At 32.3% G+C, this 25,252-nt stretch overlaps 1 protein-coding gene across 3 annotated transcripts in view; it reads right to left on the reverse strand.

Moving 5' to 3' along the window:
• The window catches only part of LOC142221043 (atrial natriuretic peptide receptor 1), a 472,193-nt gene that overhangs the window by 37,727 nt on the left and 409,214 nt on the right, over positions 1–25,252 (reverse strand). For all 3 annotated transcript variants that reach the window (XM_075290535.1, XM_075290536.1, XM_075290537.1), the window contains 4 exons: positions 23,066–23,210; positions 9,591–10,017; positions 8,796–9,515; positions 1,522–1,686 (listed from right to left, as the gene is read on the reverse strand). In XM_075290535.1, coding sequence (XP_075146650.1) covers positions 1,522–1,686; positions 8,796–9,515; positions 9,591–10,017; positions 23,066–23,210 — 1,457 coding nt within the window. The remainder of the gene's footprint in view (positions 1–1,521; positions 1,687–8,795; positions 9,516–9,590; positions 10,018–23,065; positions 23,211–25,252) is intronic.

The raw sequence follows: 25,252 nt of genomic DNA on the forward strand, positions 1-25,252 counted from the left end.
TTTCAAAATTTTATTTCTAGAAAAAATTTTGTTAAAATTTTATTCGGTTCATAATCATGGTTGCCACTCGAGCCAAAAATAATCTACCAAGATTTTATTTCTATAGAAAATTTTGTTGAAATTTTATTTCTGTAGAAATTTTTGTCAAAATTTTCTTTCTATAGAAAATTTTGTCAAAATTTTTATTTCTATAGAACATTTTGCGAAAATTTTATTTCTATAGAAAATTTTGTTAAAATTTTATTTCTGTAGAAAATTTTGTCATAGAACATTTTGCGAAAATCTTATTTCTATAGAAAATTTTGTTAAAATTTTATTTCTGTAGAAAATTTTGTCAAAATTTTATGTCTACTTTGTCAAACTGAATTATATACGTATTGGATCGATCTTTTTTGATTTAATATATACCACGTATGGACTTACATACAATTTAGAAGATGGTGTTAGGAGGTTTTAAGATACCTTGCCATCGGCGAGCGTTACCGCAACTTAAGTAATTCGATTGTGGATGGCAGTGTTTAGATGAAGTTTCTACGCAATCCATGATGGAGGGTACATAAGCTTCGGCCTGGCCGAACTTACGGCCGTATATACTTGTTTTTTTCTTCAATGTGCAGTTAAGTCCTTTTAAAACGTATTAACGACAACTTAAATTTTCAAATTCGGACTTGACTCCAAGTAGAAATTACGATATGTTTCAAGTAAAAATCATTATTAAAATAAAGTGTTCAAAAACATGTAATATTTTTAAACGCTTTTATGATTTGCTGTAAAGATGAAAAAAGACAAAACAGTTTAAAGACAATTTCATTAATTTTGAAGAATTTTTTACAATTATTCAAGACAAGTTGACCTTAGTCAAACAAAATTTTCTTTCATTTTAAGATACCCATTTTTAATTCGAATCCCTTAATTAAGAAGAAAAGACGACTTTATAGAAAAGTTTATCGTCTTTGGGACAAGGAAAAAAACCTGAATATCAGAGAAATGCGTCTTTTATGCTAAACAAAAACCCCATTCGTATTTTAAAGACATGAAATCTTTGACAATATTTTTTCCAGTGTATTAGTTTCACTCCCATAAATTGTAGTTGTCAAAGTAAACTCGTAAGTATTTGTCCTTTGCAAACAGCTTCATAGTTCATTTCATAAACCATCATATTTTTGTTCTTTTTTCTCTGTAGACCATAATTTTGTAATCGTAAATAAATGACCTTTCTCTCACAAATGAAAATTTATGGTTTCACAAAATAAAGTCAAGGACCATATCCAAAAACAGACGCGTTTAAAACCAAACATTTTAATTTAATGATCTACAATTAATTCTAATTTGGGATAGGGTCTGACATTGTATCATATTTTTTCACTTATATTGTAAAACTCGATTTATGCCTCATTAGGTGTTTAGTCTACTATGAAATTAAATCATCATAATTTTTGGGTTCCATTGAAATTTTGTTCACACTCTGTTTGGAAATTTTATATGGAATAATTTTTTATTTTATTTTATAGGTTTACCTACCTTGTGGCGATTTCTCATCCTCCAATTTACCCAAATAAAAAGGTCCTTGCCTGGTGCTTATCTCATGGACTATGATGGCAAATGAATATACATCGCCCTTTTGTGTACCTTCGGGTGGACGATTATTCTCCATTTTCAAAAGTTCCGGTGCTGTCCATAGAAGTTCTAAAAAGACACACAATAAAAAGGAGACCAAAATGGAAAACATAAAGATAAACTCATCAAAGAATGGTTAAAATTTTTTTTTTTGGTTTTGCAAATTCTATTGCATTTAAAAATAAATGTTTACACATGTGTAATAATTTCCAAAAAATAAAGAAAAAGGCTAACAAAAGTAAAGGTTTCCTTTAGATGCATGAGGATTATTCAAATAGAATCTTTTTTCGATAAGAAAATGAAAATTGTTATTGACCATAAAGTTGGGAATTCCTTTCAGTAGCTGAAAAACAATTATGTGATACTCATTTTCATTGGATTTTGTCTAGCTTCTATCTGTCCATCCGTCTGTGGTATAAATAAAAGATTAAAGTTCAACGTTAAACCTGTGATAAATTTAATTTACTTTTATTGCAAAACAATTATTAGGTTTTAGCTATTTTTGAATTTTTTTGAAATTTTCCCCAGCCCAATGCAGTTTTCCTTATTCATAGTACGTCTACAACATTTTATAAACTAAACGTTTGTATAAAAGCCCGACTTAAAAATCGTCGCCAAAAAATAGGGAAAATGTTCTTTTTGGATTCGGAAATTTTGACAAAATTTTCTACAGAAATAAAATTTTGAAAAAATTGTCTATAGAAATGAAGTTTTGACAAAATTTTCTATAGAAATAAAATGTTGACAAAATTTTGTATAGAAACAAATTTTTGACACAAAATTCTATAGAAATAAAGTTTTGACAAAATTTTCTATAGAAATAAAATTTTAACAAAATTTTCTATAGAAATAACATTTTGACAAAATTTTCCATAGAAATAAAATTTTAACAAAATTTTTATAGAGAAAATTTTAACAAAATTTTTATAGAGAAAATTTTGACAAAATTTTCTATGGAAATAAAATTTGGAGAACATTTTCTATGGAAATAAAATTTTGAAACAATTTCCTATAGAAATTAAATTTCTTAATAAAATAAAATTTTGACAAAATTTTCTATAGAAATAATATTTTGACAAAATTTTCTATATAAATAAAATAAATTTTATATAGAAATAAAATATTGACAAAACTTTCTATAGAAATGAAATTTTGATAAAAATTTTCTATATAACTAAAGTGTTGACAAAATTTTCTCTAGAGATGAAATTTTGACAAAATTTTCTATAGAAATAAAATTTTGAAAAAAAATTCTATAGAAATAAAATTTTAACAAAATTTTCTACAGAAATAAAGATTTGATAACATTTTCTATAGAAATAAAATTTTAACAAAATTTTATATAGAAATAAAATTTTGACAAAATTTTCTATAAAAATAAAATTTTGACAAAATTTTCTATAAAAATAAAATTTTGACAAAAAATCCTACAGAAATAAAATGTTGACAAACCTTCCATAGAAATTCTTTATAGAAATAAAATTTTGACAAATTTTCTTGTCAAAGGAAAACGTTGACATAATTTTCTATAGAATAACATTTTTGAAAAAAATTTCTATAGAAATTAAATTTTGATAAAATTTTCTATAGAAATAAAATGTTGACAAAATTTTGTATAGAAATAAATTTTTGACAAACATTTCTATAGAAATAAAATTTTAACAAAATTTTCTATAGAAATAAGATTTTGATACAATTTTCTATAGAAATAAGATTTTGACAAAATTTTCTATAAAAATAAAATTGTGACAAAATTTTCTACAAAAATAGAATTGTGACAAAATTTTCTATAGAAATGAAATTTCTAAATAAAATAAAATTTTGACAAAATTTTCTATAGGAATAAAATTTTGACAAAATTTTCTATAGTCTCCAAAACTTTGTAAACTAAACGTTTGTATAAAAGCCCGTCTTAAAAATCGTCGCCAAAAAATAGTAAAAATGTTATTTTTGGATTCGGAAGTTTTGACAAAATTTTCTATAGAAATAAAATTTTGACAAAATTTTCGATAGAAATGAAATTTTGACAAAATTTTCTATAGAAATTAAATTTTGACAAAATTTTTTATACACAAAATTTTGACAAAATTTTCTAAAAAAAAAACTTTTAACAAAATTTTCTATGGAAATAAAATTTTGTCAAAATTTTCTATATAAATAAAATGTTGTCAAAATTTTCTATAGAAATAAAATTTTGAAAAAATCTTCTATAGAAAAAAAAAAATTGACAAAATTTTCTTTAGAAATAAAATTTTGACAAAATTTTCCATAGAAATAAAATTTTGATAACATTTTCTATGCAAATAAAATTTTAAGAAAATTTTGAAGAAATTTTCTATAGAAATCAAATTTTAACAAAATTTTCTATAGAAGAAATTTTCTATAGACAAATGTTGACAAATGTTTCCATAGAAATAAAATTTTTACAAAATTTTCTATAGAAATAAAATTTTCTTTGAAAATAAAATTTTGCCAAATTTTCGGTGGAAATAAAATGTTGGCAAAATGTTTCTATAGACATAAAATGTTGACAAAATTTTCTATAGAAATAAAATTTTGACAACATTTTCTACAGAAATAAAATGTTGACAAAATTTTCTATAGAAATACAATTTTAACAAAATTTTCTATAGAAATAAAATTTTGATAAAATTTTCTGTAGAACAAAAATTTTGACAAAATTTTCTATAGAAATAAAAAAAAATTCTATAGAAATAAAATTTTGACAAAATTTTTTCTAGAAGAAATGTTTGACAAAATTCTTTATTAAAATAAAATTTTGACAAATTTTCCTATCATAGGAAAACGTTGACATAATTTTCTATAGAATTAAATTAAAAAAAAAATTGTCTATAAAAATAAAATTTTGACAAAATTTTCTAAAGAAATAAAATTTTATTTATTGTTTTGATCTCAGCTTTAAAACCATTGCGTTGACTAAACTACAAGGGTAGGATAGCTTAGGTTAGGTGGCAGCCCGATCAGGCTCACTTAGACTATTCAGTCCATTGTGATACCACATTGGTGAACTTCTCTCTTATCACTGAGTGCTGCCCGATTCCATGTTAAGCTCAATGACAAGGGATCTCCTTTTTGTAGCCGAGTCCGAACGGCGTTCCACATTGCAGTGAAACCACTTAGAGAAGCTTTGAAACCCTCAGAAATGTCACCAGCATTACTGAGGTCGGATAATCCACCGTTGAAAAACTTTTTGGTGTTCGGTCGAAGCAGGAATCGAACCCACGACCTTGTGTACGCAAGGCGGGCATGAAGGGTAGCTTAACCAACAGAGGAATATAATGGTTGTCCAATTTATTTGGGCAAAACCCAATAGACTACAAGATGGTTGGATGGACGCACGTTTCGGAATTACCACATTCCTCATCAGCATCCTCTACTTGCAGCAAAACTATCAACTAATTATCAGAATAAATTCAGGCAGTTCACTAAACCCAAAAGTGAACCACACTTGAACCTTCCGAAAAAAGGTTCTGCATTATAGCCGGCTTACGCCGAAATAAATTCGTACAAACATATCTCGTTTCCTTTGCCATAAATAAATAAAATGTTAACAAAATTTTCTATAAAAATAAAATTTTGAAGAATTCTCTATAGAAACAAACATTTGACAAAATTTGTATAGGAACAAACTTTTAACAAAATTTCCTATAGAAATTAAATTTTGACAAAATTTCCTATAGAAAGAAAACATTGACATAAGAAAACATTGACAAATTCGATATAAATAAAATTTTAACAAAATTCTATAGAAATAAAATTTTGACAAAATTTTCTATAGAAATAAAATTTTGACAAAATTTTCTATAGAAATAAAATTTTGACAAAATCTTCTATAGAAATAAAATTTTGACAAAATTTTCTATAGAAATAAATTTTTGACAAAATTTTCTATAGTAATAAAAATTGTAGAAGATTTTCTAAAGAAACAAACTTTTAATAAAATTTTCTATAAACATAAAATTTTGACAAAATGTTCTAAAGAAAGAAAATTATGACAAAATAAAACGTTGACATAATTTTCTATAGAAATAAAATTTTGACAAAATTGTCTATAGAAATAAAATTTTGACATAATATTCTATAGAAATAAAATATTGACATTATATTCTATAGAAATAAAATTTTGACATAATATTCTGTAGAAATAATAAAAGTTTGACAAAATTTTCTAAAGAAATAAAATTATGACAAAATTTTCTATAGAAACTAACTTTTAACAAAATTTCCTATAGAAATTAATTTTGACAAAATTTCCTATAGACATAAAATTTTGACAAAATTTTCTATATAAATAAAATTTTGGCAAAATTATCTATAGAAATAAAATTTTAACAAAATATTCTATATAAATAAAATTTTGGCAAAATTATCTATAGAAATAAAATTTTAACAAAATATTCTATAGAAATAAAATTTTGATAAAATTTTCTATAAAAACAAACTTTTAATAAAATTTGCTATAGAAATAAAATTTTGACAAAATATTCTATTGAAATACAATTTTGACAAAATTTTCTTTAGAATAAAATTTTAACAAAATGTTCTGTAGAAATAAAAGTTTGACATAATTTTTAATAGTCAATTTAAAGTCAATCCCCTACACGGTTGAAAAAGACTGTTTTTTATATGTTTGGAACACAAATTTTTAAACACAATATTTTTGAGTGCAAGCATATAATGTTCATAAACTAGCATAACATGTTTGGGACATATATGTTAATATGTTAGAACATATTATGTTTGGGACATAAAATGTTTGTAAATATAATATGCTTGAATGCAAACATATATTAATTTAGAAATAGCCTATTAACATATATGTTTTTAGTAGCTTGGAGCGCTATTTAACAGGGAGCGATATTGAATTAAGTTGGTGGTTGTTGCTTGTTATTACAAAATTAACATTTTATTTTTCCTTGGGCAATTGATCAGCTACTTCTTTGATCCTTACAAACTGTGTGGTCCGCTGTTCGAGTCCCCGTCCGGCAAAAGGTAAAATTAAAATAAAAAAAATCATAAAATTGAATAATTTCTTCTACAATGTTTGTATTACAGAAAAAGGTGCTAAGAACTAAAAAATCTCGTGGAAGTGAGAAAGATGTCGGGGAATATACAATTGGGCAGAAACAAAATTTTGAGCATTCAGGTCGAAAACCTATGTTGTTAGCACCTATATTACCTGTTTATTTTCATAATTCATTATGATTGTAAATATATAAATAAATAAATAAAATTTTGAGCACAATATTGTTTTGGAGAATTTTTTTTAAGCATATAATATTTTTGGGTGCAAAATGCTTCCAAACATATTATATGGTCACATAATAACATATTGTTTTTTGGAAGACAACATTATTAAATTTGGATGCAAAAATACAAAATGTTTGGAACTTAGACTACCCAAACATATATTGTTTAGACCAATATGCTTTCAAACATATTATATCTTGGAAGAGATCAAACATATAAATGTTTGGGCAATACCCAAAAATGTATATGCTTGAAGCAAAATATGTTTGGGAGTATATGTTACAGAAGCGATTTTTTGTGAGCGTGTATATTCATAAAAGTTAAAGTAAACTTTAATCCTACTATTACCATACGAATTCCTTCCATAAGCTGTCAGTAAATTATTATGAATATGGACAAATATCTTTATAAAATTTTATTTTGGTTTTAGGCCATACTATCAAAGTCTACCATTGTGTATTCTTAACTTTCTTATGTTGGTGCAAGCTAAAAATATTGAAAACTTCGACCTATTTTCGATTCAAGGGATATTTATACACTCAAATGGATAATCCCCTGTCAGTAATACTGGTGACAGTTTTGATTATTTCAAAAGCTTCTTTAAGTGGTTTTACCGCAATTTGGAACGCCATTCGGGAGAGTCATTTTGTTTTCTAATAACCCCATAAATTTGATCAAACACTGCAAAATAAGATTTTTTATTTGGTAGTTTTTTAATAGAATTTTCTTAAAATTTTGGCAGATTATTTTTGGCTCATGTGGCAACCGTGGATCCAACGCGAACAAAATTTCATGCAATATTAAATGTATGATGGTTCGACGTATAACTAGGGTTCTCTCAATCTCACTATAGGAACCACAACTGATTTTGGACGACCTTTATGAAATTCGTCTTGGAGTGAACTACAATCTCGGTTAAATTCACCATATCATCGATAAACACTAGTCCTTGACGGAGCTTTATCACCAAAAATTGAATTACGTTCATAGCGGTCGTAACGGAGTAAAACTTTGGCTTCTAGAGCCATATAAGTGTATGTCGGGTGAAAGATATGGGAGCTATATCTATATCTGAACCGATTTCAAACAAATTTGGCATGCATAGTAAGATTATTAATTCTACTCTTTGTGTCAGATTTAAAGCAAATGAGGGAAAAACTCTGGTTTCTGGGGTCATATGAGTGTATTTTGGGTGAAATATATATGGGAGCTATATTTAAAGCAGAACCGATTTTTTTTTCCAAAATCAATAGGATACTTGTGCTTGTTTAAAATTTGAGGTCGATTGGACTAAAGTTGCACAAAAATAAGTACATTTTTTTGGACAAATTCAAGAAAATTTATGAGATATACAGTGAAACCTCTTGAACTTGGATAGTCTGAAAAACGGACATCTCTCAAACTAGGGCAATTTTCGTGAGACGTCAAATTAGCCTCATATAAGGGGACACCTCCAAATGTGTACACACTTTAGGCGACACTTTTGAGAAAGTTCAGTGTAATTAATTTGTTTCGCTTGTTAAAGAAAATTTCGTTGTTTGAAAGAAAAAAGTTCAAAATTGCAAACAAAATTCTTTAGTACCATATGAAATTAAAGATTGGCGCGTTTTTGGTGCAAATTAGAAATTTTAGGACATTTTGAACTATTTTCTGGGAAAAAGGAATTTAGCAAATATTAATTACCAAAGTCAATAACTCATTCTCATATTGCGGAAATTTTAACTAAATCGTTATAATTTGCATGGACTAATATAAAGTTAAATTGACTTTAGTGCCCTGGTTGGTCCAATTTTTTGAGTCAAGAGATTTATAGCCTACTGATTCATGTTAGCATGTTAAACCTTAGAATTCTTCTTCTTCAAAAAAAAATCAAAACTAAAATATCATAGACGATTCTCAATACTTACTACTCCAATACGAATGACTATTGCAATTCTCCACATCATCTTTATCTGCCGTTGTGCGCCTTAGGGTATGCAATCCAAAATCACAAATTTTCAATACAAATCTTGAGTCCACAACACAATTTGATGATTTGAGATTACCATGAGATTTAATATCGGAATTATGCAAGAATTGCATACCCCTTACAATGTCATGCATCAGCGACAGCTTAAACATCCAATCCAATTGAAATTGTTCATTTTCCAGAATATCCTGCAACGATCCCTTGGGACAGTATTCAGTCAATATGAAACTTTTGGCAGGATCCAAACATGCACCAAAGAATTTCACTAAATGATCATGTTGTAAATCCTTCATGCGTTTCAATTCCAACATTAGAGAACGGGTCAAGGGTATATTGCGTTCATCGACCGTTTTAATGGCTACTTTGCAGCCACGAAATAAACCAACCGGTATGAAAATTTGCCGGTCACCACTCAATGAGTTCATATCGTCAGACATGAGAGTCATTTGGGAATTGTGCTTGACCAGGGAATGTAGAGAACCACGGAAACAACGTCCAGCTGAATTGTGAAAGATGACATCATCGATGGAAACACGCCAAGCCATGGAATTAATTTCAGCTTCAGATTTATAATGGCGATAACCAAAGAAAAAGCAAACGCTCATGATAACGACTACCACACCCAAGACCAAGGAGAGTATGGCATAACCGGGTAGAGCTGAAATTGGAAAAACATAAATTGAAAATCAAACATAGCTTTCATTAATCTCCCGCCACCCTCCCTCATACGTACAATTATCTGGACACAATGAGCCATCATAACCACACACTGGCCTATCCAAAGGTGGCTCCAAACGATTACCCGACCAATGTATGGTCTTTCCTTGGACATATTCCAATTTGTTATGCTGAAAATGTGCCACTATCTCAAATCGTCCTGTAGTTGGATTCATATCCAATAGTGAATAAGCCGATATACGATCACCATTGCCATCGATTGTCACATTTCCTGTTATGCCCATGAAACTGCGATTCCACATTCGCCTCACCATATCCGTGCCATTAAGGGGCCGTGTCAAGACACTTGGATCCTCACGTATGCTATCATTCAAAGCATTCGCATATAAAAGGACACCATCGAAAAAGGATGTTACAAACACCGATATGGGCTCGTTGTCGTGGAACGTATAATTGTATTTGGCCTCCGCAATTGCTTTAATCTACAACAAACAAACAGAACGAAAGACATGCATGAGAGAATAAGCGTAAAAGGATTGGCGTAGTGTTTTTATATGCCTTTTAGCGTTTTTTGTGTTTTTTTTTGCCAGAAAGTTTGCAGAGATTTAACACAAAGATAGTCAAGGGTTTAACGTGTTCTGTACAAAATGAACAGCGAAAAAATTGAGTTAAAAAATGCAGAGAAGGGTAGCAAAAGTCCTAAAGGAAAATCGTAAAAAAAAAACAAGTATATACGGCCGTAAGTTCGGCCAGGCCGAAGCTTATGTACCCTCCACCATGGATTGCGTAGAAACTTCTACTGAAGCCGATGGCAAGGTATCTTAAAACTTCCTAACACCGTAATATATACCACATAGTCCATACGTGGTATATATTAAACTACAAAAGGCCGATTAAATACGTATATAATTAAGTTTAAAGTTTCTATAGAAATACAATTTTGACAACATTTTCTATAAAAGTAAAATTTTGACAAAATTTTCTATAGAAATAAAATTTGGAAAAAAATTTCTATAGAAATAAAATTTTGACAAAAAAATTTTGACAAAATTTTCCATAGAAATAACATTTTGACAATGTTTTCTATAAAAATAAAATTTTGGTAGATTATTTTTGGCTCGAGTGGCAACCATGATTATGAACCGATATGGACCAATTTTTGTGTGATTGGGGATCAGCTATATATATCTACAGACCGATATGGGCCAATTTGGGCATGGTTATTAGCGGCCTTATACTAACACCACGTTGCAAATTTCAACCAGATCGGATGAATTTTGCTCCTCCAAGAGGCTCCGGAGATCAAATCTGGGGAACGGTTTATATGGGGGCTATATATCATTATGGACCGATATGGACCAATTCTTGCGTGTTTGTTAGAGACCACATTCTAGCACCATGTTCCAAATTTCAACCGAATCGGATGAATTTTGCTCCTCCAAGAGGCTCCGGAGGACAAATCTGGGGATCGATTTATATGGGGGCTATATATAATTATGGACCGATATGGACCAATTCTTGCATGGTTGTTAGAGACCATATACTTACACCACGTACCAAATTTCAACCCTATCGGATGAATTTTGCTCCTCTAAGAGGCTCCGGAGGTCAAATCTGGAGATCGGTTTATATGGGGGCTATATATAATTATGGACCGATGTGGACCAATTTTTGTATGGTTGTTAGTGACCACATACTAACACCATGTACCAAATTTCAGCCGGATTGGATGAAATTTGCTTCTTTGGAGCAATCGCAAGCCAAATTTGGGAGTCCGTTTATATGGCGGCTATACGTAAAAGTGGACCGATATGGACCAATTTTTGCATGGTTGTTAGAGACCATATACTAACACCATGTACCAAATTTCAGCCTGATCGGATGAAATTTGCTTCTTTTAGAGCAATCGCAAGCCAAATTTGGGGGTCCGTTTATATGGGGGCTATACGTAAAAGTGGACCGATATGGCCCATTTACAATACCATCTGACCTACATCAGTAACAACTACTTGTGCCAAGTTTCAAGTCGATAGCTTGTTTCATTCGGAAGTTAGCGTGATTTCAACAGACGGACGGACGGACATGCTCAGATCGACTCAGAATTTCACCACGACCCAGAATATATATACTTTATGGGGTCTTAGAACAATATTTCGATGTGTTACAAACGGAATGACAAAGTTAATATACCCCCATCCTATGGTGGAGGGTATAAAAATTGTAGGTCAGGCGAAAAAATTCCTGTACAGAAAATTTTAAGACACAGCGATAGATTTTCTATATAGAAAATTTTAAGACACAGCGACAGATTTTCTATATAGAACATTTTGAGCCTCGGTGATTGATCCTCTATATAGAAAATTTTGAGCCCCAGTGATAGACTTTCTATATAGAAAATTTTGAGCCCAGGCGATAGATTTTCTGTATAGAAAAATTTGAGCCCCGGCGAAGATTTTCTGTATAGAAAATTTTGAGCCCGATAGATTTTCGGTATAGAAAATTTTGAGCCCCGGCGATAGATTTTCTGTATAGAAAATTTTGAGCCCCGGCAATAGATTTTCTGTATAGAAAATTTTGAGCCCCGGCGATAGACTTTCTGTATAGAAAATTTTGAGCCCCGGCGATAGATTTGGAGCCCATGCGATAAATTTTCTGTATAGAAAATTTATTATCTGTATTGAAAATTTTGAGCCCCGGCTAGAGATTTTCTGTAGAGAAAATTTTGAGCCCCGACGATAGATTTTCTTCATAGAAAATTTTGAGCCCCGCCGATAGGTTTTCTATATAGAAAATTTTGAGCCCCGGCGATAGATTTTCTGTATAGAAAATTTTGAGCCCCAGCGTCAGATTTTATATGTAGAACATTTTGAGTCCCGGCAATAGATTTTCTGTATAGAAAATTTTGAGCCCAGGCGATAGATTTTCTGGATAGAAAATTTTAAGCCCCTGCTATAATTTTTCTATAAAAAAAAATTTGAGCCCCAGCGTCAGATTTTATATTTAGAACATTTTGAGCCCCGGCGATAGATTATCTGTATAGAAAATTTTTAGCTTCGCCGATAGATTTTCTGTATATAAAATTTTGAGCCCCGACGATAGATTTCCTGTATAGAAAATTTTGAGCTCCAGCTAAAGATTTTCTATAAAGAAAATTTTTAGCCCCAGCTAACGATTTTCTATATAGAAAATTTTGAGGCCCCAGCTAAAGATTTTCTATATAGAAAATTTTGAGCCCAAGATAAAGATTTTCTATATAGAAAATGTTGAGCCGCAGCGTTAGATTTTATATATACACAATTTGGAGCCCCAGTGATAGATTTTTTATATAGAACATTTTGAGTTCCAGTGCTATACTCGTAGATTTTATATATAGAAAATTTTGAACCGCGGTGATTGATTTTCTAAATAAAAAATGTTGCGTCTCGGCTATAGACTTTCTATATACAAATTTTTGAGCCCCAGGGCTATAGATTTTATATATAAAAATTTTGAGCTCCTGTTAAAGAATTTATATATAGACAATTTTGAGATCCAGTTAAAGATTTTCTATATAGAAAATGTTGAGTTCCAGCTAAAGAATTTCTATATAGAAATTTTGAGCTCCAGCTAAAGGCCCAGCTAACGATTTTCTATATAGAAAATTTTGAGGCCCCGGCTAAAGATTTTTTATATAGAAAATTTTGAGCGCTCCGCTAAAGATTTCCTCTATAAAACATTTTGAGCCACGGCTACACACTTACTATTTTCAGCCCCGGCTAAAGATTTTCTATATAGAAAATTTTGAGTCCCGGCTGAAGATTTTGTATATAGAAAATTTTGAGCCCCAAGGCTGAAGATTTCATATATAGAAAATTTTGAACCGCGGTGATTGATTTGCTGTATAGAAAATTTTGAGCCCCGGCTAGACATTTTGTGTATAGAAAATTTGGGGCCCCGTCTTTAGATTTTTTGTATAAAAAATTTTGAGCTCCGATTGTAGATTTTCTGTATAGAAAATTTAGAGCCCCAGCTAACGATTTTCTATATAGAAAATGTTGAGCCCCAGTGCTCTAGATTTTCTATATAGAAAATTTTGAGTCCCGGCTAAAAATTTTGTATATAGAAAATTTTGAGCCCCTAGGCTGAAGATTTCATATATAGAAAATTTTGAACCGCGGTGATTGATTTGCTGTATAGAAAATGTTGAGCGCAGGCTAGAGATTTTTTGTATAGAAAATTTGGGGCCCCGGCTTTAGATTTCTTGTATAAAAAATTTTGAGCTCCGGGTGTAGATTTTCTGTATAGAAAATTTAGAGCCCCAGCTAACGATTTTCTATATAGAAAATTCTGAGCTAAATATTTTCTATATAGGAAATTTTGAGCCCTCGGCTAAAGATTTTCTATATAGAAAATTTTGAGCGCCCGGCTAAAGATTTTCTACATAGAAAATTTTGAGATTTTCTATATAGGGCATTTTTTCTACAGAGAAAATTTTGAGCTAAAGAATTTCTATATAAAAAATTTTGAGATCCAGCTAACGATTTTCTATATAGAAAATTTTTAGCCCCAGCTAACGATTTTCTATATAGAAAATTTTGAGCAACGGCTAGACACTTTCTATTTTGAGCCCCGGCTAAATATTTTTTATATAGAAAATGTTGAGCCCCAGCGTTAGATTTTATATATGAGAATGTTGAGCCCCAGGGCTAAAGATTTTCTATGTAGAAAATTTTGAGCCACGGGTATAGATTTCCTACATTTCTATTATCTATAACTTGGCCCTCGTATTTTGGTCTGCAGTATGTCATAGGGATTCTACGCCACCTTTCGTAATATTTTGTAAGATAGTGCACGGTTAGCTTGTCATTTAAATTGAAAATTCTGATTTCTGATAAATGTTACAAGGAAAAGCGAAGATAAGTTATTGCTGTTCCTTTGGTACGAATGTAGTGAATTAAGAATAAATTTCGAATCAGAAGTCATCGATTTTATGCTCGTTAAATATTGAATGAAACATCAAGTTGTTATTATCGTAATGTGCTGGATAAAAGTGGATGGAAAAAATCAACAAAAGTTTAAAGAACGAAATGACAATTTGTCATTCAATCAACCTGAATTTTTTTTAATGATAATATAATGACGCACTGAGAAAACTATTGATGGATTAAATTTTTTCAAGAGGCAATTAACCATCTTATTAGACCAAATTTCAATAATGAAAATTATGTGGTCTCTAATAATTTTTCTTAGTTTTGGCATGCAGTTTGATAATCAGATTAACAATAAGAAAATTATCCTTGCCTTTGGCGAAATCAAATTTGATAAACATTGTAAAACAAACAATGAGAAAAATATCCTTACCTTTGGCGAAATCAAGTTTAAATATCTTTAAATTTCCCACCAACATTTAATCATAACTTTATCTTTTGAAACTTTTCCACGTTGCAAGATTTAGCAATTTGTCCTGAAATGCTGAACTTTTAATATTACAAAAATGAAGTTTGTAGAAATACAAGTTGGTCAGGAAAACCCATAACTACACGCAAAAAAATAATTCTTTCCTCCCAAACGAAATTTTAGACAAACAAAGTTCGTTTCTCATTTGCTTTTCGCTGTAAGGAAGTGTATTTGGAAGAAAAGTATATACTTTTTGTGATAAACGTTTATTCTTTTCCAGGATTTCATAAAGACAAACTCAAAAATAAAAAAACATTGTTTTCTTGCTAATTGCATTTTCCCTCACATCTTTCTCACATCCACGAGGTTTTTTAGTTCTTAACACCTTTTCCTGTAATACCAACAATGTAGAAGAAATTATGCGATTTTATAAATTTTTAAAATTTTTTTACCTTTCGCCTGGACGGAGAATCGAACCGCGGACCATGCACTTTGTAAGGCAACACACTAACCACTGAGCTATGTACCTGTTATGGTCATCAATAGATAAATATCCATATAAGTTATATTTATATAGCATAGCTTGCGGCGCCCACGAATCAAATAAACAAAGTTTATTTAACAGAAACAAACATTTAGTTTGGCACCGTGGAGCAGTGGTTGCTACATCCGACTTGCATGCCAAGGGTCGTGGGTTCGATCCCTGCTGCGACCAAAGTTTTTTTTTTTTTTGTTTTTTGTTTTTTTTTTTTTTTTTTTTTTACATATATTCCAGATATGTTCGGAAGATTCCGAAAAAATGTTCATTATTACATTGTAGTATATTAAATTTTGAACTGTAAAATGAGTCTTATTAAAGACTAAAAGTCAGAAAAGAACAGTGTTTGATATAAACGAAATGGACTGTGTTGTTGTTTCAAAAATAACTTTTTTTATTGAAAAAATAAAAATTTTGTAACAAACGAATTTTTTGGTGATAAAAGTTGAAAATTTTCGAACCAATTCAAAAAACTCTAACAAAAGAAAAACGTTTTCGGTACACGTTTTCCAAACGATTTTTTTCTTTGCGTGTATGCTATTTTAGTACTGCATAAATTGTGACAGCCCGCATATCCACTCTTTCTCCTTCACCATGATTCAATTTCAAATGCACATAATTTACCGTTGACTCAAGCTCCATATATCCATGTCTCATAAACAAGGATTTAGGGTTTCTTTACTGCAAACGGTCATTACTGCACAGTGGTTTGAAAAGGGATAGCTTGTGGGCTATCGAAAGCTGGACAGTTTCTAATCCAATTAAATCAATTGACAAAATTTATCGCCCTAGACTCAATATTTTCATTACAGAAAACTTTTCTTCAGCAAATAATTTTCTATAGAGAAATATCCATTTATATCGCAAGCTCAAAATTTACCATTCAGAGCATGAACATTTTCTATACAGAAAATTTATAGCTGGGTCAAGATTTTCTCTACAGTTTTTTTATATCTTCAGCACAAATTTTTTTTATAGAGAAAAATTCATTTCTATCGCAAGCTCAAAATTTTCTATACTGAAAATATATCGCCGGCTGAAGATTTTCTATATAGAAAATATATCACCCATGGGCTCAACATATTCTATATAGAATATATTTCAAGATTTTTTATATCTTTACCACAAGATTCTCTATAAAAACAAGTAAGGAAAGTCTAAAGTCGGGCGGGCCGACTATATTATATCCTGCACCACTTTGTAGATCTAAATTTTCGATACCCCAACACATTTGACGGATGTGATATGTCAAATGTGTTGGGGCCATATATAAAGGTTTGTCCCAAATACATACATTTAAATATCACTCGATCTCGACAGAATTTGATAGACTTCTACAAAATCTGTAGACTCAAAATTTAAGTCGGCTAATGCACTAGGGTGGAACACAATGTTAGTAAAAACAAGTATATACGTCCGTACGTTCGGCCAGGCCGAATCTTATGTACCCTCCACCATGGATAGCGTAGAAACTTCACGAAAGACTGTCATCCACAATCGAATTACTTGGGTTGTGGTATCTTAAATCGTTTTCTAAATTGTGAGTTAGTCCATACGTGGTATATATTAGACAAAAAAGGTATGTATAGGTAAGTCTACAAATAATTACGAATCGATATGGACTTTTTGCACGACACGTAGAGAGCCAGAATTAAAATATGGGGGTCGCTTATATGTGGGCTATATACAATTATGAACCGATATGGACAAATTTTTTTGTGATTGGGGATCGGTTTATTTGAGGACTATATATAACTAAAGACCGAAATGGGCCTAGTTAGGCATGGTTGTTAACGGTCATATACTAGCACAATGTACCGAATTTCAACTGACTCGGATGAAATTTGCTCCTCCAAGTGGCTCCAAAACCAAATCTCGGGATCGGTTTATATGGGGGCTACATATGCTTATGGACTGATATGGACCACTTTTGGCATGGTTGTTAAATAAAATATATTACCGCCACGTACCAAATTTCAACCAGATCGGATGAATTTTGCTTCTCCAAAAGGCACCGGAGGTCAAATCTGGGGATCGGTTTATATGGGAGCTATATATAATTATGGACCGATGTGGACCAATTTTTGCATTGGTGCTTGATGCCATATATTAACACCACGTACGAAATTTCAACTGAATTAGATGAATTTTGGTCTTCCAAGAGGCTCCAGAGGTCAAATCTGGTGATCGGTTTATATGGGGGCTATATATATAATTATGGACCGATGTGGACTAATTTTTGCATGGTAATTAGAGACCATATTCTAACACCATGTACCAAATTTCAGCCGGATCGGATGAAATTTGCTTCCCTTACAGGCTCCGCAAGCCAAATCGGGGGATCGGTTTATATGGAGGCTATATATAATTATTGACCAATGTGGACCAATTTTTGCATAGTTGTTAGAGACCATATACCAACACCATGTACCGAACTTCAGCCGGATTGAATGAAATTTGCTTCTCTTAGAGGATCCGCAAGCCAAATCGGGGGATCGGTTTATATATAATTATGGTCCGATGTGGACCAATTTTTGCATGGTTGTTAAGGTCATATGCTGACACCATGTATTTAATTTCAACCGGATCGGATGAAATTTGCTTCTCTTAGAGGCTCGGCAAGCCAAATCTGGGGATCGGTTTATATGGGGGATATATATAATTATGGATCGATGTGGACCAATTTTTGCATTGTTGTTAGAGACCATATACCAACACCATGTACCAAATTTCAGCTTGATCGGATGAAATTTGCTTCTCTTAGAGCAATCGCAAGCCAAATTTGGGGGTCCGTTTATAAGAGGTCTATACGTAAAAGTGGACCGATATGGCCCATTTGCAATACCATGCGACCTACATCAATAACAACTACTTGTGCAAAGTTTCAAGTCGATAGCTTGTTTCGTTCGGAAGTTAGCGTGATTTCAACACAAGGACGGACGAACATGGTCAGATCGACTCAAAATTTCACCACGACCCAGAATATATATACATTATGGGGTCTTAGAGCAATATTTCGATGTGGTACAAACGGAATGACAAGGTTAATATACCCCCATCCTATGGTGGAGGGTATAAAAATATTGTAAATATTTTTAAATTGCATAAAATTTCGGAAATCTTCATTTATGATTTATAGGTCGATATATACGAATTAGAGTATAGGTAAATTTAAATCATTTTTGCAAGTTTTCGAATTAACGATTTTACAAGGAACATGTGGGTATTTTGGCCATATTTGTTGAAATCGGAAGAACATATACATATATGGGGACTTTGTCTAATTCTGAGCCGATTTTGATAAAATTTGGCACACATTGCTAAAATTTTAATTGAACTCTCAGTGCAAAACATCAAAATTTTCGAAATTAAACTTTGGCCTCCGTAGTCATATGAATCTAAATCGGTCGAAAGATATGTGGGAGTTATATATAAATCTGAACCGATTTTAACCAAATTGGTCATGTGTTGCAAGAATGTTAGTCCTACTGCCTGTGCAATACTTCAAGTAAATCGGAGTGAGATTTTGACCTCTGGTAGATATATCTAAATTTGAAACAATTTCAATTAAATGGCATGTAAAAATGTTATTTGCATTCCCTGTTCACAATTTTAAGTAAATCGGAGGAAATTTTTGATCTACGGTGGTCATATCTGTAAATCGGACGACAGATATATATGGCAGCAGATTGGCTGATAAGTCCCCGGTCTGACACATAGATGGCGTCGCTAGTATTAAATGCATAATATTTTTATATAGTACCAACCTTCAAATTCGTGTCAAAATTTGACGTCTTTAAGTCAATTACCCAGCAAAAAAAATTTGGAAGTTCTTCCAAAAGCACAACTTTAAAAGCACTTCGGGAAGATGCACTCCCAATGATGTTCTTTATTTTAACTCCCCAGGAAGTTCTTTTAATTCAATTTTTTATAACTTGGTTTTTTCATATTTTTAATGGGTAATTTTAATTTTTTTGTTTCAAATAGGTTAAAAACAGAGTAAGAATTCATAAAATGGTACAAATCATTTAAATTTTGTCGAAAAAATGCCAAATCCAATCTGAAAAAATTGTGATTTTTTGAAAATATTTGACAAGCGTTAGAATCCATTCCGACAAGCGTTAGAATCCATTACAAATTATAAAAAATTATTTATTTGACAAAATATCACAGAATTTTTTAATTTACATCCAAAACATTGAATTCGGATCACACCTAAAGAAGTGATGCACATTCAGTGCAACGGCTGTTGAAATGGAGGAATTCCGTCCTATGACAAACCCATGTTAAATTCATCGCTTCTGCTTCAATTTTGCACCACTTCCGGATCAAAAAAGAATACTTTCATTACTTTTTTGGCGACGCTTTTTTGCTGGGTAGTTTGTGAAGCAACTTTTGTTATTGTGAAAAAAAATGGAAAAAAAGGAATTTCGTGTTTTGATAAAATACTGTTTTCTGAAGGGAAAAAATACGGTGGAAGCAAAAACTTGACTTGATAATGAGTTTCCGGACTCTGTCCCAGGGAAATCAACAATAATTGATTGGTATGCAAAATTCAAGCGTGGTGAAATGAGCACGAGGACGGTGAACGCCCGAAAGAGGTGGTTACCGACGAAAACATCAAAAAAATCCACAAAATGATTTTGAATGACCGTAAAATGAAGTTAATCGAGATAGCAGAGGCCTTAAAGACATCAAAGGAACGTGTTGGTCATATCATTCATCAATATTTGGATATGCAGAAGCTCTGTGCAAAATGGGTGCCGCGCGAGCTCACATTTGACCAAAAACAACAACGTGTTGATGATTCTGAGCGGTGTTTGCAGCTGTTAACTCGTAATACACCCGAGTTTTTCTGTCGATATGTGATAATGGATGAAACATGGCTCCATCACTACACTCCTGAGTCCAATCGACAGTCGGCTGAGTGGACAGCGACCGGTGAACCGTCTCCGAAGCGTGGAAAGACTCAAAAGTCAGCTGGCAAAGTAATGGCCTCTGTTTTTTTGGGATGCGCATGGAATAATTTTTATCGATTATCTTGAGAACGGAAAACCTTTAAACAGTGACTATTATATGGCGTTAGTGGAACGTTTGAAGGTCGAAATCGCGGCAAAACGGCCCCATATGAAGAAGAACAAGTATATACAGCAGTAAGTTCGGCCGGGCCGAATCTTAAATACCCACCACCATGAACCAAATATTAGGGTTTCCTTTGAAATTTCAGGAGGGCTTGAGGACTTGAGGACACTTCCCGAAGATAAATTTAAAGATTTCACCTATGAGGACTATATCAGATTCTGGATTTATAAGAACCATTTTTGTTTGAGTTTTAGAGGAATCATTAACATCTCTTGTAAGTGTGCAAGAAAAATATAAAATAACGTCTTGATTTGAAATCTTAAATCTGTAGAAGTAAAATCTTGAAATTTTACATACAGTTTCAAGCAATTTTCATGATCAGTGCGCCTTCTACACCCTCAAGAAATGAAGTCGGTCTATATGGAGGCATTACCAAATGGACTAATAAAAACTTAATCCGATACACGTTTTTGTGAGCCTAAAATACCAGAATATTTACAATTTCAGGCAAATCAGATAAAAACTACGGTTTCTAGAAACCCAAGGAGTTAAATCGGGAGATCGTTCTTATGGGGGCTATACTAAAATATGGACCGATACTCACCGTTTTCGTCACACCTCTTTATGACCCGAAAATACCTCTAGATTTCCAATTTCAGGCAAATAGGATAAAAAATTCGGATTCTAGAAGCCCAAGAAGTAAAATCGGGAAATCGGACCATACCAAAACATGGACCGATACTCACAATTGTTGGCACACGTATTTGTGGTCCTACAATACCTCTAGATTTCCAATTTCAGGTAAATTGAATAAAAACTGCGGTTTCTATAAGCCCAAGAAGTAAAATCGGGAGATCGGTCTATATGGGGGCTATACCGAAACATGGACCGATACTCACCATTTTGTGGCACACCTCTTCATGGTCATAAAATACCACTAGGTTTCCAATTTCAGGTAAATTGGATAAAAAACTACGATTTATATAAGCCCAAGACCCCAAATCGGGAGGTCGGTTTATATGGGGACTATATCAAAACCTGGACCGATATAGCCCATCTTCGAACTTGACCTGCCTGCAGACAAAAGACGAGTTTGTGCAAAATTGCAGCACGATTGCTTCATTATTGAAGACTGTAGCGTGATTACAACAGACAGACAGCCAGACGGACAGACGGACATCGTTATATCGTCTTAGAATTTTCCCGGAAATCAATATTTCGATGTGTTACAAACGGAATGACAAACTTATTATACCCCCGTCACCATTCTATGGTGGTGGGTATAAAAAAGTGTTTTTCCACCAAGACAACGCACCGTGCCACAAGTCATTGAGAACGATGGCGAAAATTCATGAATTGGTCTTCGAATTGCTTCCCCACCCACCGTATTCTCCAGATCTGGCACCCAGCGAATTTTTCTTGTTCTCAGACCTCAAAAAGATGCTCGCAGGGAAAAAATTTGACTGCAATGAAGAGGTGATCGCCGAAACTGAGGCCTATTTTGAGGCAAAACCGAAGGAGTACTACCAAAATGGTATCAAAAAATTGGAAGGTCGTTATAATCGTTGTATCGCTCTTGAAGGGAACTATGTTGAATAATAAAAACGAATTTTGCCAAAAAAATGTGTTTTTCTTTGTTAGACCGGGGACTTATCAGGCAACCTGTTAGATAATCTATCTCACTTGTGCTCAAAATTTTCTATATAGAAAATCTATCAGCCTTGGGCTAAAAATTTTCTATATAGAAAATCTATACTCTTTGGGTTGAACATTTTCTTATGGAAAAATGGGCTGAAAAATGTCTATACTCGTATAAAAAATCTATCGCCATTGATCTCAGCATTTTCCATATAGAAATTCGATCACCCCTGTGCAGTAACTTTATCACTAAATTATATTTTAGCCTTCCAGCTGGGAAATTTGAATCCCATCTCAATCGTATGTTTAAACTTTCCTATAAAGAAGAGTTATAATGCAATTTAAAATCTTTAAGAAGCATCATGGTATTCCCAGTTGGAACCACAATCCAAGCTGGCCTGATAAGTAAGTACAAATCGAAAATTTCCAACTTTGTGTGGTCTAGTAGTAGTAGAGAAATCTTTTCACTCTTATTTTTGTTGGGATAATAGCTTTAGTTGTACCTTCATCACTTAATGCCCAAACATGATGGTCGTGTGTGGGCTGAAGTCTTCTTAGTTGTTTGTCCAATGGAAAATGCTATCACTTATGAAAGTCAAAACAAATCCAATTTTCGTAAACCATGTTAGCTGAATAAACATTTCCTCTTTGCGCTTTGTTGGAATAGCTACAATTCGGAGGAAAAATTTATTTCATTCCCAAAGGGTAAAGGGCATGTGTTCTATACATGTTCTACTCTAAGTAAATAAATTTTCATCTGTGGAAAAGTGTGGAAATATTTGTTTATTGTTTTGCACTTTTAGCTAGTTTGGCAGATTTGGTTTGTGCTACCTCATACCCTTTGCCCTGTTCAGTGTTTAGTTTAATTGGTGGCATGAATGAATGATTTTACTTACCTCATTTGATACTTTGGTATATTCTTCATCATCCGGTTGTTTAGGGGTTACTGTCAACATTGCTGTATAGGCTTTCCGGGCCCGTTCATTGTTCTCTGCTGTGTCGTTCTTGTCATACCATGGCTGTGATGTTAAGTACGGAACTCTGAAAACAAAAGAAAATAAACCGTAAGGATTTATGGCTTAATGCAAGACTCTGGTTAGTTGGTAGGGAAATGTAATTTGCCTCAGTTAAAATGCAAATTAGTTAGGATTTATTTTTTTTTTTTAAGTAGAAAAAGCTCGATTAAGTTTTAATGGTCTTTTGTTGTGGCGGTTGTTGTAAGTATATCGTAATGACTTTTTCTGATTATTGAAAATGAGCAAAAGTTGATTTGGTTTAATTGAAATGTTTTCAAGCAGTTGGCCGGTATAAAATATTAAAGAAATGGGACATATTAGTCCATACTACAATATAGTTTGCAGAATTTTACAAAAAAAAAAAAAAAAAAAAACAAGTATATACGGGCGTAAGTTCGGCCAGGCCGAATCTTATGTACCCTCCACCATGGATTGCATAGAAACTTGTACTAAAGGCCGTCATCCACAATCGGATTACTTGGATTGCGGTAACATTTGCCGATGGCAAGATATCTTAAAATTTCTTAACACCGTCTTCTCAATTGTAAGTTAGTCCATACCGGGTATATATTAAACAAAACAAGTAAGGAAAGTCTAAAGTCAGGCGGGGCCGACTATATTATACCCTGCACCACTTTGTAAATCTAAATTTTCGATAACATACCATATCACATCCGTCAAATGTGTTGGGGGCTATATACAAAGGTTTATCCCAAATACATACATTTAAATATCACTCGATCTGTACAGAATTTGATAGACTTTTACAAAATCTATAGACTCAAAATTTAAATTGGCTAATGCACTAGGGTGGAACACAATTTTAGTAAAAAAAATATGGGAAATATTTAAATCTGAAGCAATTTTAAGGAAACTTCGCAAAAGTTTATTTATGATTTATCGCTCGATATATATGTATTAGAAGTTTAGGAAAATTAGAGTCATTTTTACAACTTTTCGACTAAGCAGTGGCGATTTAGCGAAATCAGAAAAACATATATATGGGAGCTATATCTAAATCTGAACCGATTTCCATTAAATTTGGCACACATGACTATATTACTAATTGTACTCCTAGTGCAAAATTTCAACCAAATTGGGCCAAAACTCTGGCTTCTGGGGCCATATAAGTCCATATCGGGCGAAAAATATATATGGAAGCTATATCTAAAACTGAACCGATTTCAATCAAATTTGGCACACATAACTCTACTAACAATTGTACTCCTTGTGCAAAATTCCAAGCTAATCGGGATAAAACTCTGGCTTCTGGGTCCGTATAAGTGCATATCGGGCGAAAGATATATATGGGAGCTATATCTAAATCTGAATCGATTTCAACCAAATTTGGCACGCATAGGTACAATGCTAAATCTACTCCCTGTGCAAAATTTCAACCAAATTGGGCCAAAACTCTGGCTTTTAGGACCATATTAGTCCATATCGGGCGAAAGATATATATGGGAGCTATATCTAAATCTGAACCGATTTCAATCAAATTTTGCACACTTGACTATACGACTAAGTGTTATGTTTGTACAAAATTTGAAGCAAATCGGTATAAAACTCTGGCTGCTGGGTCCATATTAGTGCATATCGGGCGAAAGATATATATGGGAGCTATATCTAAATCTGAACCGATTTCTTCCAAAATCAATAGAATTTTATTCTGACCCACATTAGGAACATGTGCAAAATTTGAAGGCGATTGGACTTAAATTGCGACCTAGACTTTGATCACAAAAATATGTTCACAGACGGACGGACGGACGGACAGACGGACATGGTTATATTGCCAAAGCCACCATGTGTCTATCTCGTCTCCTTCTGGGTGTTACAAACATATGCACTAACTTATAATACCCTGTTCCACAGTGTGGCTCAGGGTATAAAAATATTGGAAGTGGTTATTTAATTATAAAGAAGCCCGAAATGTGCTTAAATAGAAATGTTTGTGAAACAACTTCCCATTTTGTTTGCTGGGTAATTTATCCCATTTCAGTAATTGTTTAATATACCGTTTATTATAAACTTTGCATCCCTTTGCCTATTAAGATTTTTTTAATA

The sequence above is a fragment of the Haematobia irritans genome, chromosome 1 (genome assembly GCF_050003625.1).
Source record: "Haematobia irritans isolate KBUSLIRL chromosome 1, ASM5000362v1, whole genome shotgun sequence".
Classification (NCBI taxonomy): Eukaryota; Metazoa; Arthropoda; class Insecta; order Diptera; family Muscidae; genus Haematobia; species Haematobia irritans.